Raw genomic sequence first — 20303 nt, 5'->3', positions numbered from 1 at the left:
TATACGGTCAAATTAGGATTTTTGGCTTGCATAAAAATATGTTAAATATAGTCTGCTTTTAGGATGACATTAAAAGCTTAGGTTAAAGGTTTTAATTACTTAAGTTCTTTACTTCTTATGCCATGTTGTATATATAAATTTGTGATTTTTACTGAAATAATAACTTCAATTTTTGGTTTTTCTTTCAGAAACCGAATCAGAACAACAAATAACAGTTTCACTGAGTTTTTTGATTTGAAAAGTAAAAAATTTATAAATAAATTGACTTAAATAAATATATATAATATATGATATACATTTTTAACAACCTAAGAACATTGGAACACATGGTGTGGCATTTCATTTTTTTTAAATAATGTTTGCATTTAAACAATATATTTTAATTTTTAGATTTGAATTTCAAAGGCTCACAACCTTTCCACCAAAACTAAATTTTAAAAACTAATAAAAATTATAACAATTTTTGTAACTTTTTAAAAATAATCGCTTATTTTACCTACATCTAAATTTAAGAACCTTTCTGCTTGTAATTTAATTCACAAAAATCTCTTTTGGTGTGAGTTTTCCAGGAGGAATTTAATGAGCAGATGATCTCTTTATTTCCTATATAGAGTAATTAGAGAGTAATTTCTCTTAATTACGTTTTTTGGCCAATTCATGCAATGTGACACACATTGAGTCACAATTTAAATATGTTGTGTTTGCCTCAAACTTAGTAGAATCGAGAACTCTGTTACTGCAAGTTAACACTTAAATTATGAAATTTATATAAAAAAGAGATAAAACTAAAGAGAAACAAACACGTACGTTTAGTCAAAAAAAGCGATAAGATAATTCCTGTTCTTTTTTTTTTGGTGGTATATAAAAGTGGCTGTTCTGCAAAACGGTCAGTTCAGTTGGCAAACGAAATTGAAAGTGAATTCTTCAAGTAAAAGCAATGGCATTTTGTTGTTTGAGTCTTTATCTGATTGGCGCCGTAGTGGCGTTAATCTTGCTATATCTACATCGTCGGTATACCTATTGGTCGCGACGTGGAGTGGTTCAGCTGAATCCCAAATGGATCTATGGCAACATGGACAAGGTTGGCAAAACTCAAAGTCTCCGGGATCCCTTCCGTGAGTTATACAATACATTCAAGGGCAAGGAGAAATTCGGTGGCTTTTATGTGGGAATGCGTCAGACGGCAGTGTTACTTGATTTGGATTTGATCAAACTGGTGATGATCAAAGATTTCCAGAACTTTGCCAATCGCGGCAATTACTACAATGAACAAGATGATCCACTGATGGCTCATCTCTTTAACTTGGATGGTCAGAAATGGCGCAATATGCGAACCAAACTCACTCCAACATTTACCTCACTCAAAATGCATCACATGTATCCGACAATTGTGGAAATCGGCGATCGATTTATAAATTTGATGAACGAGGAAATGCTTAAAGCTCGTGCCGTATCCAACAATGGTGAAGCAGCTGTTGAGGTCAAGGATCTATTGGCTCGTTTCACCACCGATGTCATAGGCAGTTGTGCCTTTGGCCTGGACTGCAACAGTCTCAAGGATCCCAATGCCGAGTTCCGTTCCGTAAGTCGGCGAATGCTTGCACAACGTCGTCATGGTCCCATTGCCATGAGTTTTATGGGCACTTATCCCAATTTGGCTCGTAAATTGCATATGAAATTTCTTCCGGACTATGCCGCAGAGTTTTATTTACGTGTGATTAAGGAATCGATAGATCATCGTGATAAAAATAATATCGAACGAGGCGATTTCTTGAATCTAGTGATGGAGATGCGTGAAGCTGTTGACGGAATGACTTTTAACCAAATAGCAGCTCAATGTTTTGTTTTCCTTTTGGCTGGCTTTGAGACCAGTTCAAGCACCATGGGTTTTGCTCTCTACGAGTTGGCTTTGAATCAAGATGTTCAAGAGAAAGCCAGACAGGAGGTTAAAGAGATATTAGCAAAACACGGTGAATTTACTTATGAGGCCATGAAGGAATTAAAATACTTACAGCAAGTGTTGTATGGTAAGTCGGGTATATATATTCAACTTTAGCCAAATTTAACTATTGTCTCTTATTCACTTTAGAAACCATGCGCAAGTGGCCAATTCTTCCTATTTTAACTCGCCTAACCGAAAAGGATTATCCAGTTCCTGGCACTAACTCCCAAGTCTTTGAAGCTGGCACTCAATTGATTATACCCGCTGATGCCATACATCATGATCCCGAAATCTATCCCGATCCGGAGAAATTCGATCCAGAACGTTTTAGCCACGACGCTGTGGAGAAACGTCATGCCATGACCTGGCTGCCGTTTGGTTCGGGTCCTCGGAATTGTATTGGTTCTCGTTTTGGTGAAATGCAATCGATTGTTGGCTTGGCTCTGCTTCTAAAGAAGTTCAAATTTCTACCAGCCAAAGAGACGCCCATACCATTGCAGCTCAATAAAAAATCTTTCCTATTGACATCCGATTCGGGAATCGTATTGGATGTTCAATCGATTTAGTTTCTTTATAATGTAAATACTTCATTTCAAAATTGTTTTCATTTTATAAATCTAATAAATCCATATTCAATTAATGCAATATTAATCAGTTGGTTTTTTTCAACGTGTAGAGGTAGAATTCAAAAACCACTTAGTAAATGTTTCTTACTAACCTATTAAAAAATTGCCAAACTTTTTTCCATGACCATTCCACTGCTGAATGTGTCACTCGTTTTCAATTATTTTTAGATTAACTAACATAAGTACATTCTGTTTTTTCGTGTATTGTTTGATAATAATAAGTACATAACAATATTTTTGTTTGTTAGAATGACTGCTTTTGATTGCGAATGAGAGAGATACTACCAGAGAGAGCTGTTTGATATGCCCAGTGCAAAACGATAGAGCACAAACCGGTTTTACTTACCAAAATAAACAAATACGACGTCATATACTAGGCAAGATAAGCACCCTGCTATAGAGCGACTTTTGTATACCCATTAATTAAACCATCCATGAAATACTTTTATCTTTAAGGTAAGGTAACACAAAATATTGTCCCTATTTTCTGTGAATGTATAGATGAGTTCATATATTGACTCTGTATACAAATATTTAGATGCTCTTTTTTAGCTTTTAGAATATTTTACTGCATTTACTTTATGCAAACCACTTATTTCTACTACTACTTAAAAGTAAACTTTGAAAGCTTTGAAAACAGTTTTTTTTTTAAGAATTTAATTTTAACAAACAAAACGAAAATATATACATATATAGTATATCAGTAAAAAAAAACATGCCTGTCTACAGCCTAATCATATTGAATGGAGAATTCTAATCAAACCTGGGGCAAAAGTAGACATAAAATTTTTGCCCATTCATCGTGAGGTACGTAGAGGCAACCCCGAACTTGTTAGATTAGATTGCGTAGGCATTCAATATATAAAGCGAAAATCAATGACTGAATTAGTCAGTAAGCAAAGTGAATTCGCAGTGAGAACACTGTGACGATCAGTGTCAATAATTCAGAATTAAATATAAAGTCTTAGATAATAATGGCTGTTTGGCTGGTCACCCTCTTGTTAATCGGTGTAATTTTGGTCTTAGCGGCCCTATTTTTGCATCATCGATATAGTTATTTTGCCAGACGTGGAATATTGCATGAGAAACCTGTTTTGATCTATGGAAACACAAAGGGTCTTGGCAAGACTCAGTCTGTGCGTGATCCTTTCCGAGTTTTATACGAGAAATATAAGAAAAAGGCAAAATATGCCGGCTTCTATTTTGGTATGAGTCCGAATACTGTCTTGTTTGATCTGGATTTGATCAAACAGGTGATGATCAAGGACTTCCAGAACTTTGCAAATCGTGGGAATTACTACAATGAGGCAGATGACCCAATAACAGCTCATCTGTTCAATCTGGATGGTCAGAAATGGAGGAACATGCGTACCAAACTAACTCCAACATTTACCGCATTGAAAATGCATCAAATGCTTCCAATAGTTGTCCAGATATCCGATAGATTAGTCCAACTTTTGGGTAAAGAAGTGGACCAGGTCAAGGCTTCATCAAAGAATGGTGAGGCTTCTATCGAAATCAAGGATTGGCTGGCTCGTTTCACCACCGATGGGATTGGCAGCTGCGCCTTTGGCTTAGACTGCAACAGCCTCGAAGATCCCAATGCCGAATTTCGAGCTGTCAGTCGGCGCCTGTTTACTGAACGCCGCTTGAATCCCATAATAATGGGTCTACTCAATGCTTACCCCAGTATCGGCAGGAAACTACACATAAAAGTGGCACCGAAATTCGCCAGTGACTTTTATACCCGAGTGGTCAAAGAATCAATTGATTATCGCGACAAGAACAATGTGAAACGCAACGATTTTCTCAATATCTTAATGGAAATGCGTGAAGGAAAGGATGGCGGATTGACTTTTAATCAAATTCTTGCCCAAGCATTTGTTTTCCTTCTGGCTGGCTTTGAGACCAGTTCAAGTACCATGGGTTTTGCCCTTTACGAGTTGGCTACAAATCAAGATGTTCAAGACAAAGCTAGGGAGGAAGTCAAGCAAGTTCTGGCCAAACATGGTGAATTGAACTATGAAGCGATTAAAGAACTGAAATATATGCAACAAGTGTTTTATGGTGAGTCAATAAAATGTCTCTTGATAATCGTAATTCTTATTCATAAATTTTTACTCTTTCCAGAAACCATGCGCCTATGGCCCATTCTTCCTATACTGTTTCGTCAAGCTGAGAAAGAGTATCCAGTGCCCGGAACCAATGATGTCTTTGAAGCTGGCACTCACTTGGTTATTCCCGTCGAAGCCATACAACATGATCCTGAAATCTATCCTGATCCTGAAAAATTTGATCCCGAACGTTTTACCCCCGAGGCTGTAGAGCAACGGCATGCCATGGCGTGGCTACCCTTTGGTTCTGGTCCCAGAAATTGCATTGGTGCTCGCTTTGGCGAAATGCAATCAATTGTTGGCTTGGCAACACTTGTACATAATTTCAAATTTGTTCCTTCGATAGATACTCAAATTCCATTGAAATTGAGTAAGACCGTGTTCCTAACATCGCCAGAGGCTGGCATTAAATTGGATGTTCAAAAGTTGTAAAACAAAACATTAGTTTAAAACTAAAATACATTATTAAAGCTTAAGTTGGAGGTTGAATTATTAATTGTTATTTTCTTTAATCTGGGCAGATTAGCAACGTTTGTTCTATTTGGTTTTGGTTTAAGCTCTCGGGGCGTCATTATCGTCTAAATTTATTTATTTAAGTGCATTTTGTTCCGTTCTATCATGCACACGTGGGTGAATATATTTTAGTAGACTGGGGTATATTTTTTATTTATTGAAAATGTATTAGTTGACTTTTCGTTGACCAAAATGTATCACAACTGGCCAATATAAGCGAGAAGCGATTTAAAGTACAATTTATAACAGAACTTCTTACAAAGATTTCCATATTTATGGGACTACAAGGTTTTAAGGCGTTAAAACATTCTAAATGAATTTTTTTTGTCTGTTTTGTACCCACTAACTCCTTTATTGTGTTCTCTTTGCTTTCACAGCTTTTTCTCATATAAAATTAAATTAAAATTTCCCTCTTTCTATGCCTAAGCCTGTTGCGAATTACAAGTTCATCAAGCTGTTTACACATGTAAAAAGGAAGCAAAATCAAATCACACTTTTTATATCCATACTTCGGTTGGCCAAAGATTTTTTTAAAAAAAAATATAGTTATGTGGACTCAACATATCGATCAACCTAACATTGCTGAGAATTTCTTTTTAATATTATTTCTTCATTTTTAGATTTAAAGATAATTCTGTAAAGTATTTTATATATATTTCAGAGTCAGATTTCGGCAAAAAATCATTAAAAGATTATTCAATTGTTAATATTTGTTAGTTTTAGTTAATGTATACCAGAGTCGATACATCATTCATTGCTAGATAAAAACTGCTTTATTTTAATATCTAATCTTGGTTAATACACAAAACACAAATAACAATAATTGGATTGTCAATATATTTACAATGATAAATGTCACCCTTATCAAGGTAATACATGAGTTTTTGACGATGAACAATGTTGAAACAAATAATTAATAATTCATTTAACATAAAGTGCTACTCTTGATTGATAGCTCTATTAATGTCAATTAGCCCGAACAAGTGTAACAAGCGTAGATAAATCCGCCAGTAGCTGAACAATACGATTAAGTGTTTATTTAGATATTAAAACCCATCATAATTTGTCTAAAATAATATGGCAAAGAACTTATATAATAGAATGATGAAAGTGTAAAAAAAAAACAGCAAACAAAAGTCTATTTTAGTTGTCATTCTTTACAATCACTATAAACAAGTATTTCCACAAACAATACGCATAGATTAGCTAGCAAAGTCCATATAGTATTTTAGTAAGCAAAAAGCAAGAATCAATGACACGCGACCGTTTGAATCACCCAGTGATTCCAAAATATATCATGCGAGTTAGGCAAAACAAACAATTTTGCAAAATCATCATGAACGACTTCGGCGGAAAGACTCGGGTTGAGTATGGCTAGATTAGATTGCTAGCAATACATATTTAAACAGAAGGCCCGCCCATACTTTCAGTCAGTAAGCAAAGTGAATTGACAGAGAAAACACTGTGACGATTAGTGACAATAATTTAGAATCAAATACAAAGTCGTAAATAATAATGGCTGTTTGGCTAGTTCCTCTTCTATTAGTCGGTGCAATATTGGCCTTAGCGGCTCTATTTTTGCAACATCGATATGGTTATTTTGCCAGACGTGGAATATTGCATGATAAACCCGTTTGGATCTATGGAAACACGGCCGAAGTTGGCAAAACTAAGACTTTCCGGGACCCTTTCCGTGAGCTGTATACCAAATACAAGGGCAAGGCAAAGTTTGCCGGCTTCTATGTTGGTCTGAGACCTAATCCAGTGCTTCTTGATTTGGATTTGATCAAACAGGTGATGATCAAAGATTTCCAAAACTTTGCAAATCGTGGTAACTACTACAACGAAGAGGATGACCCAGTCACAGCTCATCTGTTCAATCTGGATGGTCAGAAGTGGAGGAACATGCGTACCAAACTCACCCCCACATTTACCGCATTGAAAATGCATCAAATGCTTCCAATAATTGTGGAAATTGGCGATCGTTTTGTTGACCTTTTGAATAAGGAAGTTGCCAAAGTGAAGAAGAATGGTGAAGCACCTGTTGAAATAAAGGATTGGCTGTCTCGTTTCACAATCGATGTGATTGGCAGCTGTGCCTTTGGCTTGGACTGCAATAGTCTAAAGGATCCAAATGCCGAGTTCCGAGTGATTACTAGAACCCTATTCACTGTTCGCCGACATGGACCTCTAGCCATGGGCCTAATCAATACATTCCCCAAGATAGCTGAAAAGCTTCATGTAAAGATAGCACCCGATAACGTAAGCGAATTTTACACGCGTGTAGTTAGAGATACAGTTGATTATCGCGATAAGAACAATGTGAAACGAAATGACTTCCTCAATCTATTGATGGGTTTGCGCGAAGGAAAGGACGGAGGATTGACTTTCAATCAGATTCTTGCTGAAGCTTTTGTCTTCCTAGTGGCTGGCTTTGAGACCAGTTCAAGTACCATGGGATTTACCCTCTATGAGTTGGCTATCAATCAGGACATTCAGGATAAGGCTAGGGAGGAAGTAAAGCAAGTTCTGGCCAAACATGGTGAATTTAATTATGAAGCAATCAAAGAACTGAAATACATTCAGCAAATATTCAATGGTGAGTAGCTTGGTGTGTAATATTGTCGACTAACTCTAGCATTGACATTTTTCTCCATGCTTCTCTTCAGAAACCTTGCGCAAATGGGCAATTCTTCCCATTTTGATTCGTGTAGCCGAAAAAGATTATCCAGTGCCTGGAACGAATGATGTCTTTGAAGCTGGCACTCAATTGATTATACCCGCCGATGCCATACATCATGATCCCGAAATCTATCCTGATCCAGAGAAATTCGATCCTGATCGTTTTACCCCCGAGGCTGTGGAACAACGCCATTCGATGGCATGGCAACCCTTTGGCCAAGGTCCCAGAAATTGCATTGGTGCTCGCTTTGGTGAAATGCAATCGATTGTTGGCTTAGCCAAACTCCTTCATAACTTTAAATTTGTTCCTGCCAAAGAGACTCAAATCCCTCTTCGATTAAGTAAGACAGCTTTCCTTTTGGCTAGTGACCATGGCATTATCGTGGATGTACAACCGATCTAGATTATAAGCAATTGTGTAAGAGTATATAACTTTATTATGGCAACACAAATCAGGAAAATATAAAAAGGTGTAAATTATCTTATCGATCGGTTAAATGGGGGCCAACAGCTCTATCATGGTTAGGCAACCAAAAGGGGCAAACTTACCTGTCAGCAAAGTTCTCATCACTGTCAACTAGGCAAACGTCTTAACTTGCCAGCAGAAATAACGTGTGGTAAATAACTAGTTGCATGTGCAACATGCTAAAAAAACACATCATGCCTTCATATGCATTAGAGATGACTATGAAATGAACTAGTTCTGTTACCATTACTAAAAACTATAACAAAGTCCTCTAACTTATGAGTAATAAGCTGCTTGATAAGGTGAATATTTAATTTTCATTTAAAACATTAGAAAATAATACATATTTTTCTACTATTATGCCTGAGTGTATTCTTGATAAAATAAACCAAAGATTAAACTAATTACTTTATTAATTATTTATTTATTTTGTACCACAAGAAAATGTTATTATTTTCCTTATATATTTAATTTTTTGTGATGTGTCCTTACACAAGAAGGAATCATTGTGGCATTTTACTTTAATTAAACATTTTTTTATCGTTTTTTACATTTTGGTTGAATAGTCAGCGGTCTTCAAGTGACTTAATCAATGTTAGTTTAATTAATGTCACATGGGCACAATTTAAAGCTTTTGAGCTTTTTGCTAAACTAAATAGTTTCTACTTTCATTGGCTAAGTGGAACCAGTTCATTTGTTCCTCTCTTTCATTAGATTGAAATGTTTAGTTAGCAGAAAAAGTTTTCTTTTCAGCATGAAGTGCATTTTGAATGCTTCTAGTTGGTTTCTTTTAATCGCCGCACACATCAAAATGTCAAGTGAACTTTTGCATTTTTTTTCTTTCTGATGAGGCCACTTTCTGGCTTTTAAGCAAAACATGACGCATGTTAACCCAAAACGTAGATGAGAGAGAGAGAGAGAGAGAGGTTGTTGGTTAGTAGGTACTTAGTAGAAAACTCGAACTTGACAGTTGAGGTTTCCGTTTTAATTTGTGTTCGCGTGCCGAGGTCATAGCCGCCGTATAAACGACCAATACACGGGTACCTATATTATAAATTACGCATACGCCACGTTGGTTGACTTCAATTGGCAAGGAATGGGAGCTAAAGCAGCAGCAGCACCACCACTGACTGTATGGCTGGCGGCAAACAACCGCATGCATCATTAATGAAATCGCAGGCAACATAGCGTATACTTGATCTTGTTACACACAGATAAATGTCAATTTATTTGCCACACTCCAAAACACTAAGCCGACGACGACCGGGACGAAAGTCAGTCAGTCGTCACCCCCTCACATCAACGCCCCCAAAGTCAAAAGTTCGGTAGTTGGGGGCAAGTGACGGCATGGTTGGGGGCGTGTCTACTGCTTTTGTGGCCTGACAAGAGATGTAATCGATAAGCAGCAAGCCTTGACTGACTGCCATGACTGACTGAGTGTGTGGGGGAATGAGGATGGATGGGCGGCCTCTTGGCAATTTGATTAGAACTCATCAGCGTTGGCAATGAAAGCAATCGAATTAAATATGTGTGCGGCTTTTGCTACGAAATTTTTTATGCTCTGGCAACTTTTTAATGAGCATCATTCCAATTAATATTTAATTAATAATTGATGCTTATTATTTAGCCACCGAAAACAGATTCAATTTGTTGCCAACTCAAGGCTGAAAAGAATAATTCTAGGATTCTCAGACTCTCGACTTGCCATAGATCACTTTAATAGAATGGGTAAAAGCAAATAAAAATCCGTTGATGATTAAACTTTAAAGACGAAATGCAGAAGAAACCCGCAATAATATGGGCATTAAAAACCTCTTAAAAGGTTTTCACAAACAGCAATAAAGCAAAAGAAAAGCTGCCATATTTTCTCCCACATTCCCTTTTTTTTTGCTATTGTCTGCTGCCTCTCCAGGTGCATTTTACGCTACCGTTTATGGGATCTGCCGCGTAGAAGAGGGGGCGTGGCAAAAAGCCAACAACTGAAAATTGAAAACGAAAGTTGAAATACAAACAAAACGCAAAAAAAGGAGCGAAAAATGCCAGCTAGCCAAAAAGGGGCAACAAATATTCTTTGAAAATGAAAAAGAAAACGAGGGTGAAATATAAATTTTCCTTTCGTTTCTTTTTTATGTAACTTTTTTGTTGCTGTTACTGGCATCGACAAATACAAAAAAATAAACACAGCCGCAGACATTGCTATGGCCTGGTCACAGCTGGCGGACATGGCAAAGCCAAGTCAATAACGTCAATAATACACACAAAAATGGTAGAGAATTGGCGCTTGGCGCTTTGTTAGATATTATTGCACAGACAGGACACAGGACAAAGGATCCAGTCTGGGCACCCATTTACAGTCCAGAGTCCGGATCCAATCCGGTCTGACCACCAAATGAATGCCAAAAGCAGCCACGCAGCAAATATTTCAGCAAAACGGTAGAAAAGAACTCAAACCTTTTGACTCCCCCCAAAAACCCATACCATCAACTATATAGTTAGCATTAACAATTGGCTACACCACAATAAACAACAAAAATGAAAAAAAAAAAAATAGGTACAGTGCCTTCAAATTTCAAAGCACGTCTCATTTTATTTTTCCAATAGAAATTTTGGTAGAATTGTTTATCAATTCTACTTTGGAATAGCTTTAACAATCATTTACACTTTGAAAACTAATTGAGATAGATCATATATATGTATGAGACCACAACAAAATGTCATTAATAAGACCATAAAACTCTATAGTTTCCAGAAAAGATAGATTCTTATGGAAATTAAAAGCAAATAAGCTTACATACCTTAAAATCGGTGAAAAACATATTCAAGCAATTCTTTTCAATATATCGTTGATAAATTTCTTGAGCCACTGTATGTCCTTTCTCTATGCTTTCTCTCTTTCTCTGTATTCGGGTGGCTGGTCTTTGTTTTCATTTCAATGCCAATGCCAGAGACAATCGACGTTATAGTTACAGTTTCCAGTTAGCGAAAAAAGCGGAAACAAGTTAAGTTAACAGACAGACTTTATCCCTCTCTCCGACTCTCTCCTCTGTATATCTTTATGTCCGATTGTTTGATGTCACGTCTGCAGCTATTTCAATTCTGCAAGCATTTGCCAATTATTTTAGACAAATAATTGCCCCCCAAAAACAAAAAAATCCAATGAAATAAAATGAAGAGAGAAACAAACACAACTGAAACCATACAAATTGTTTGGGGATCTAGTCCCCAAGCCTGTTAAGTTTTCTGTTGTCTCTTGGCTTTCTCTCATTCTCTAACGCTTAGACTAACTGTCTCTCTCTTTCTCTCTCTCTGTCTCTCTTTCCATTCATACTTTCAACTAATTTAAGAGCCATAACGCGAATGCAGTAAATCACACTTAGCCCCTTGGGTAATATGAGAATCTTTCGTCTGCTCTACTCATTCTATAAATCTTGAGTATATTTGGTTACCCCCGCAGACCAGAGGGCAAAAAAAAAGTGTTTTGACATGACAAGAAGCCGCTCAAAGTTTATTTAAAAAGGAAGTTTGATATTGTGGCAACAAATGAGGCTTAAATAACTCTTAGGACCTTGTTTGGTTGGCATGTCATATGAGACACTTGAGAAAAACTGTCGACTACCAGTCTTTTGCCCCAAATGTGGGTGGACTGGTTATACATGTATAGGAGTGGGAGTTGGTGAGGGACTCCTCCCTCTACCACTTGAATACCCTTAGTCTCTAACACTTGTACTTGTCTCATATTTTCAGCTTCATTTGCGGGTCATTTGCAATGATTTACTTAAATGAAGCTGATTGCTAAGCGGCTTTTAAGTGGTCTTAGTTGAGGTATTTTCGGGGGGTAGTAGCATTAAATTACCAACTACAAGTGGCAAGTTGCAAAGAGTTATGAATGGCTTAATTGCCTAGTGAAAGTTAAGACCCCGGAAAATATAAATCAGTTGCAATTTTGTTAGGGAGAAAAAACGGCAACAGAAATTGCTATAAAAAAAAAATTGTTGCTCTTGATTATGAGTTGACTTTATTTTGTAAATTTTTGTTGGATTGTTAGAAATAAATAATACAAACTTGGACTTTGGAGGTTACAAAAGGTCAATCAGATATCAAAAATGTACATATATATTTTTACCTTTATTTAGGCTGCAAACCGTAACGATATTCTTCAAGAAATGACAGAAAGAGTTAAAAACTAAGGGAGTTGATGAAAGTATTCAGTTTAAGGTTTTCAGTTCCAGTCTATAGGAAATTTCATCTTTCAGTTGCTTAAAATTCGCATGTAAAAAGATAAAGATCTAGAAAAAAAACTTGAACCTACTTTAGACTAAGATTTATGTCTTCATCACAGTTCTCAGTTTCTGTATACACTAAGCAATTGGATTGGTGGATGGCATAGCATTGCTTCTTTTTTGTATTTTTGGACCCTTTGGCCAGAAGCTAGTTAAATATATTCAATCTGAGAAGGACAATGCTGACAGTTGATTGAACACTTTTGAAATGACAAAAACACCCCACGGGTGACATTTCTCAAAACACTTTACGACTGACTGGCGCGAGAAGGTGTTGCAACCTTGATTTACGAGACAGCCAGCGGAGTGAGAGAGGTAGAGAGAGAGGGAGAATGGGACTCTAAGGTGGAAAGGGAATTGGATGGTCTAAAGGCGTTCTTTCAGTTATACTACGAAAGAGCATTTTGCATAGCTCTGATGCTACTTCTGCTGCAGGGGGCAATCATTAAAACGTCGGCATGATGAGTTCTTCTACTCACTCGCCCTCAACCTCCAGTATGCCCCTTCCCTAATCGCTTCTTTCCCCCATCCTTCTTCTTGCTGATGTTGCGCGGTTTTAAATTACCATTTTAATGTTGCGAATGCCGTTGATTGATGTGCTCTGATGCTTTAGTGTTGCAGCAGCGGCAGCAGCAACATCCAAGCGGCAGCCAGTCAAAATGTAAATGCTTCTGCCTAACAAGCTTTTGGCATTTTGTCTACCTACCTACCTACCGTTTTTTTTGTCGTTTTTCGCTTTAAAGGCATAAAAAGTTTAATGTTGGACCGTAAAAAAAAAATGTAAGAAAACAGTTTGCTTCTCTTACCTATTAACAGCTACTTTGAGACACTTCATTAGGCATTTTCTTTCCAGCAACTCTCCTTCCCCCCTCAGCATTTCTCTCCTGTTTTCTGTCGATTTGAGTTATGGCATAATACCTATCTTCACCTCGTTGCGTCCACTTTTCGTTGTGTCTTGAATTTGACGTTTTTTTTTGAGCCCACGACCACACACACCAACCAAAAACTAAAAAAAAAAAAGTGAAAATTCTTCTTCTTTTACTGATTGAGCACAAGTGCCTTGCTGACTGACAGACTGACACTTTGGGCTTTTAAATGTGATATTTTCACTTCTAGAAACGCTTGGAGTGGCTTTTAAGCAGCTTCTGAAAGATGCTCGATGGATGCACCCCGGCCAGGCCATGTCAGGCAAAGTGTCATCGGCTTCCAAGTGCGCCTCGGCGTACGCCTCTGCATTGGGAGGCTGCGTCGCGACGTTTCCCTCCTGCTGTTAATGAGCTGTTAAAACAAGATGTTGCCATCGTTCGTTTGGACGTTTCTTCGTTGCTTTTGATTGTTCCTAACAAGGTCTATAAATAGTTTCATTAGTGCACTTTTCAATTGGCTAACAAATGAGTTTTGATTGGACTCGATTTCTTAGATTTTATCTTGTCCACTCTAACTAACTTGAACTAATTAGTTTTACCAACTCCCCAAAGAGATGAGAGAGAGAGCAACAGGAATTTATTTCAAGTCATGGTAAAACAATCAAGTATACTTTTAGTTCTTGAAAACTTTCTGCCTTTTATTTCATTTCAATTTCTTTACTCGACAAAAAGTAACGCCACATGTCACCAAGCAGCAAGGAGCAACAGCAGGAGTTGTTGAAGGGAAGTGGGAGGTGGGCAATGGCAAAACTCAGACATTTCACGCCCTGAGGCCCAGCCAAGCATAAAAGTTGTCTGCATTCTCTTTTTGGGGTCTCAAAAATAAAAAAATAATGTTGGCGCCAGTGAAAAATAACTTGCAGACAAGGTGGCTAGGTGGCTAGGATGCTTCCCTTAAACAAGAGTCAAAAATGCATTTCCTGTTTGGCCCCTTACACACTCACACACATTAACTTCCGTTTTGGCCCATGTTCATGTTCATGTTGTGCGTAGGTGTGAAGTGAAATTTCGCACTCAAAAAAAAATGAAGTATATATACTTCTATGCAAACAGCAGGAGCAAGAGCCGAAGCTGTTGCCGCGCCATTGCCTTGAAAATATCTGCCTTTTATATAGTACTTATATATATATTTCCCTTGGCGTTGACATGATTGCTTATAAATGCAATTCTCGTCATATCATATAAAAGTTGACAGCAAATGTTGACGGCAAAGGCAAGAGGAGAGCTGAGCAAGAGGAAGGAACACACAAGTTGAGGCTTTTGATTATTATTATTACAAACAGATTTTATTTTTCCAACAACAACAACAAAACAAACACTTGGTGAATGCACTGAATGAAGGCTAAATTGATTTGCCCAAGGCTAGAAGGGTGCTGATTTTTTTTTTTTTTGGTACATTATTTTTTACTATTTTCGGGTGCAACAAATTGCAAATAACGAAAAATATAAAAGACTACAACTTTAGTTGTATATCGAATTTTATATATTTTTTGGAAATCAAATTTGCAATTTTTACACAATTTATTAAAGGGGAAATCTAACATTCGCAGTCATTGATATATATAATATACGAATTGAGATTATAGACATTAGAAATGTAAGTTTAAAAGGTTAAAATTTAAATTTAATAGGTAAATTTCACGAAACAATTGTCAAATTTTTCCTCTCTTTTATTTTTATTTTTAGTTTTAGTTTTTTTTTTCTCTGAACTATATGTTGATTAAATGAAAATCAAGTATTTTGCATGGCTTTGAAGTTACTGAAGTTAAACTTTTCCTTTTACCTTAATTACAAACCTTTGAGTTTTATTAAAATATTTTTTTTTGATTTTTTGTCGAGTGTTGATGTTCTAATGGTTCTAATTTTGACTATTATAAACATCTATTCTCAAGACTAGCACAATTCATCATCTCTGATTCATTTAATACATTTTCATTAATGGTTTTTTGTTATAACTTAAACTTTATATCAAGGGTGGGCACGAAAATTTAACTTGGGAGCCAGAGCATCAGCAGCAGAGGCTGGGCAGAGAAAAAGGTCACTTTTGCGAGTCGACGCACACAAAAATTTGTGTGCCTCGAGTTTTATGACGGGTCATAAAACGACCTTTTTTGGGTCGAGCGAGCGATCGTCGTCGAACTTATGGGCAGAGAGACGGACAAGTCCCGAATTTTACGGGGAGGGGGAAAAAGGTCGCGATCTCGAGCTCGCAACTTGTAGGCAGAGGGACGGACAAGTCCCGAATTTTACGGGGAGGGGGAAAAAGGTCGCGATCTCGAGCTCGCAACTTGTGGGCAGAGGGACGGACAAGTCCCGAATTTTACGGGGAGGGGGAAAAGGGTCGCGATCTCGAGCTCGCAACTTGTAGGCAGAGAGACGGACAAGTCCCGAATTTTACGGGGAGGGGGAAAAAGGTCGCGATCTCGAGCACTCATCAAAAACAACCCTTATTTTTACTTGTCCCTCACTCCCTCTGCCCACAAGTTGCGAGCTCGAGATCGCGACCTTTTTCCCCCTCCCCGTAAAATTCGGGACTTGTCCGTCCCTCTGCCCATAAGTTCGACGACGATCGCTCGCTCGACCCAAAAAAGGTCGTTTTATGACCCGTCATAAAACTCGAGGCACACAAATTTTTGTGTGCGTCGACTCGCAAAAGTGACCTTTTTCTCTGCCCAGCCTCTGCCGGTAAAGAGCCACGGGAGCCAAAAGAGCCACTACGTGCCCATCCTTGCTTTATATTGATTGTTTGATGACAAGAAAATTTATCACACTCGCTTGACTATATGGCTGATCGCCTTTTAACTATAAACGTATGTGTATATATTTTATTTGTATATTCCTATTTGCCACATTTGTTGCAGGTCTCTCATTGGTGGCTCCCTCGCCCCCATAACAATAACGAGCAAGTGTAAATGGCCAATATAAATCAAATATGCGACACACAGGCAGATGCCTTCTCTGCCGACACGATGCACGATGACGACGACGCACCTCTCAACTTTTCCTGATACAGGTAGGGAGGCGAAAACGAAATAACAACCTATATATGTAGCTCTCTCACATAGAGATATATATTCTGGAGTTTCTCTCAACAAAATTTCGTATTTTTCACATTCACATTTGGCATTCGTGTTTGCCATTTCAATTGCGAGGAACAGGAAAACAACAGAAAAAAAAACATCATAGAGGGGAAACCAAACAATTTATGCTATAATTTTTTTGTTCTATGTGCGTTTTGTTTCAAAGGCGTGGCCCAAAAATATATTGGCAAAAACCGCACACACACACACTCCCATTTCCCTTCTGCTAGCCACATTTGGCATGCGAACAAAGATGATAACAATCATTTTGAGTGTTTTGTGTGTGCCTTTGGCTTGGCTTATTTTTAACGCACCCAGAAAAAAATCCGAAAGAGATAGAGAAAAAACAAAAAAAAAAAAACAATAGGAAGAAAGCCAACAAAAAATGCATTAACATTAATGCTTGCTTTTTCCCCTGACTCCCTCCCTGTACTTCCTTGATATCTGGGCATGGCCGTGCCTTTTCCTCCCTCATTTTCCTTCTTCGCTTTTTTTTCATTACACAAAATTATTTAATTTCCTGCAACGCCTGCTCGCAATTTGATGAGCGACTGACTGACTGACTGACAGATAGAGTCCAGAAAGAAGATTCCAGGAGATGGAAAAGGGCAGAGCAAAAGTAAAAGCTCGAAACTCTGCTTCACGATGATGATGATGACGATGATGTCCTGCCCTCTCTTTTTCTCTCATATACGAAAAATTTCTTTACGGCTTTTCCTTTGCTTTCATTTTTTTGTGCGCTTTTTTATCGCTGCCAAGTTAATGACTCTATGTAGGTCATTAGCATTTCAAGCGGCTTCAATTTAGCTTAAGGTAAAAAACTTAAAGAGGATCTCAAATTTTAACAAAACTGAGAAAAACAAGAAGGATCAGCAAGGAAAGCTTATAAATCTTAAAAAAATCTTTTTCTTATATTAAAATGGTCGCCAATAAGTTCGAAAGGAAGGTTTTACTTGAGTTTTAGGAAGTTTTTAATGTATATTAATAGACTATTTCAAACCATTACAAATATGTAAATTTATTATTTTACTCCTTTTTGGAGCCATTTTGCTGAAATTGTCGTTTGCTTTACTTTGGTATATGTTAAGAAAAGGATAGATAATGTTTTTGGTTCCAAATAGAGATTTATATAGAGATAAAATCGACATGATACAAGCATTGGCTATGCCCGTCAAAACATCTGTTTCATGTTGCACCACCACCCTTTGCCGAGCAATGCGTATTGTCTATAGGTTATTCATTTGGTTAGCAGACGCACCCTGTTTAAGCCCCAAATGATTTGAAAATAGCAGCTGTAATTTGTGTGCCAACATACAACAAAACATGGCCATAGCAAGGACAGGATCTCCACCTGCAAAACACCACGCAACACCACAAAAAAAAAAAAGGAAAAATGGAAGGCTGGTCCTGCTGCCCAAACATATGCTCACATTTTACATGCACTCAGACACTGACAGACGGAGAGACATTGGGGAAACTGGGAAATGATGGCGACAATTAGACAAAAGTGTATACACAACTCCCATCCATCTCTCCCTCTTAATTGCATGGCCTCTCTGTCATGTCCCTGAGTTTCGAGCTTTGGGTTTGAGGCTGGGGCTGGGGGATTTGGGGTTTCGCCTGTTTATGAACTGCATTTGTGCAATTGTCTTTTGTTTTTGGGGGGTGTGTTATGAATGACACACTCGAGGGTTTTGCACTGAGCTCGCTTTTCTCTTTTTTTTTTTTAATTGATTAAATATGACGCAGAAAAAAATAATTAAATAAAGAATTATGGTTGCCCAGAGACAGAGAGAAAGACAGACATACAGCAGCTGTTTTATTTCCAAAATAATGAAATCATCCCAGAAAAACCGTCTAGCGTGTCGTTTTCAGCAAATGAAAACAAATGTTTTGCATCAAATGCCAAATTTGGACATGTCAATTCCAACAAATTATTTTGGGACCTTGAAACTGTCTATGTAATTAAAAGATTTCAACAGACTTTTGCCATTAAAATGTCTACATTACAAAAATATGGCGTAATCTTTTTATTCCAATGGGAGAATGTATCCCTTAGGCATTGTTTTCATAAATTATATCTACAATAGATTTTTAAATATTGTAAATATTGATCTCTTATTTTCGATATCACAGCATTAAGAAGGCAGAGCTGTATGAATGATTTGATGAATTGACACATTTGAAACAATCAGTCTCATTATGCATCGAAAGAATAAGGAGGAAAACTTAAATTAATTGTGAGTATTTAAAGAACACTGAGTTTTCGAATGAATTGGCATAGGAGTGCTCAAAAAAAATTTTCATACTAAAACAAAACAGGAAAATAATCTTATGCTCAGAGTAATATTCGAATATTCTTACTTTTTTCGATTCTGCTGTGATATTGAGTCTAAAAAAACGCTCAAGATACAAAGAATACTTTAAATTTTCGAATAAACTATATATATATACATACATATTGAAATTACTTCCCATTTAAATAGAATCCGGAATATTCAATTTCATATATTCGAAAATGAATACTCATTAATGAGTACTCTAAATTTCTGAAGTTATAAATCCATTCATGCAACTCCTTAACAGAATTTAAAAGCACAAACATTAGGTTATATGTATTTATATCATAATCTCAACCCATTTATTTCTTACTCTTAGGTTAGTTAATATTTAAGAATATAAATATTTTAAATTGGTTGTCTCCTTTCATGGCCATTAAATATGGCCAAAATAAATATAAAATCAATGTCATGTGTTGTTAAACAAATTCCAAAATCAAGAACTATCACTTGTGTTTAAAACATTCCGATAGTCCTGTAGGGAATTTTCTTTCTTCTTCTTATTGTTCAATTAAATTTGATCGTAGCATAAAAGATTACATAAAAAGATTGGCCTAGTTCTCCATTAGCCCCACAAGAAGGAACAAAAACAATTCTGAAAGCTTAAAACATTTTTTACCTTTCCATGTAACACAAAACCAAATCTTTTCAAACTGAAAATATTCCTGCCAATAAAGGAGTACAGCAATAAATGTAATTTGAGCTGCAGGTGCCTCCAAAAAAACATATGCATATATGAGCAGCCTTTTATATATGTATATACACATATAGCAGCGATATACGTATGTATATATATTCATCACTTTGCCAATTTTTTCAATCACTTTGCAGTGATTGAGTGACTTTAACTTCCTGCTCCTTCTCCCTGTTGTTGGCTGTTTGGAGTGACAAATTTTGCACTTGTTGACAGACTGAGAGAGAGGAGAACGAATCGTGGCCAGAATTTTTGCAGCTATTGAATTTCAATGGGGTGAACATAAAAAATTGTTGTCCCACCACACAAACTCGTTAAGTTTACAAGAAAAATTGTAGAAATGGGAACAACATTAGTTCTGCTTGATTGCTTGGTATAAGAAAAAACAATTTGTTTTTTGCTCTGTTCTTGGCTAAAAGTATTTTTAGCCTTTAATTGAAGTTAATTAAGTTAGTCAGTCAAATTTTTGGAATCAAAAATAATTTACTTGTAAATAGCTAAATTGATGGGTCATACACAGCCCTAAATTGAGTTCATAGTGTGTGTGTGTGTGTGTGTGTGTTGCTGTTGTTTGGACATTCTGGACATTTCACATCATCAAATATTTAAGTCATCCAAGTTGAATGGCCCAACAGATAGAT

The 20303-nt window shown here is 36.9% G+C and overlaps 2 protein-coding genes across 2 annotated transcripts; both read left to right on the top strand.

The window, feature by feature from the left end:
* The first annotated feature begins 714 nt into the window (after positions 1–714).
* Positions 715–2593, top strand: LOC6641062 (cytochrome P450 6a8). Its single transcript, XM_002063897.4, has 2 exons — positions 715–2027; positions 2090–2593. The coding sequence occupies exons 1-2, from the start codon at positions 938–940 to the stop codon at positions 2506–2508; spliced, it is 1509 nt and encodes a 502-aa protein (XP_002063933.3). The 5' UTR covers positions 715–937; the 3' UTR covers positions 2509–2593.
* Positions 2594–3520: 927 nt separating this feature from the next.
* Positions 3521–8357, top strand: LOC6641060. Its single transcript, XM_002063895.3, has 4 exons — positions 3521–4635; positions 4699–5110; positions 6710–7794; positions 7865–8357. Exons 1-4 carry the CDS (start codon positions 3543–3545, stop codon positions 8278–8280), a joined length of 3006 nt encoding a protein of 1001 aa, XP_002063931.3. The 5' UTR covers positions 3521–3542; the 3' UTR covers positions 8281–8357.
* Positions 8358–20303: the final 11946 nt, after the last annotated feature.

This window comes from Drosophila willistoni (assembly GCF_018902025.1).
Source record: "Drosophila willistoni isolate 14030-0811.24 chromosome 2L unlocalized genomic scaffold, UCI_dwil_1.1 Seg168, whole genome shotgun sequence".
NCBI lineage: Eukaryota > Metazoa > Arthropoda > Insecta > Diptera > Drosophilidae > Drosophila > Drosophila willistoni.
This window is presented reverse-complemented; position numbering and strand designations above follow the sequence as displayed.

What these genes read in the sequence shown, in the direction of transcription:
- LOC6641060 (XM_002063895.3), top strand. Translation starts at nt 3,543, where the DNA reads ATGGCTGTTTGGCTGGTCACCCTCTTGTTAATCGGTGTAATTTTGGTC. An exon ending in AAATTGGATGTTCAAAAGTT is followed by an intron (nt 5,111 to 6,709) that starts GTAAAACAAAAC and finishes GTCGTAAATAAT; the next exon opens with AATGGCTGTTTGGCTAGTTC. An exon ending in CATTCAGCAAATATTCAATG is followed by an intron (nt 7,795 to 7,864) that starts GTGAGTAGCTTG and finishes GCTTCTCTTCAG; the next exon opens with AAACCTTGCGCAAATGGGCA.
- LOC6641062 (XM_002063897.4), top strand. Translation starts at nt 938, where the DNA reads ATGGCATTTTGTTGTTTGAGTCTTTATCTGATTGGCGCCGTAGTGGCG. An exon ending in CTTACAGCAAGTGTTGTATG is followed by an intron (nt 2,028 to 2,089) that starts GTAAGTCGGGTA and finishes TATTCACTTTAG; the next exon opens with AAACCATGCGCAAGTGGCCA.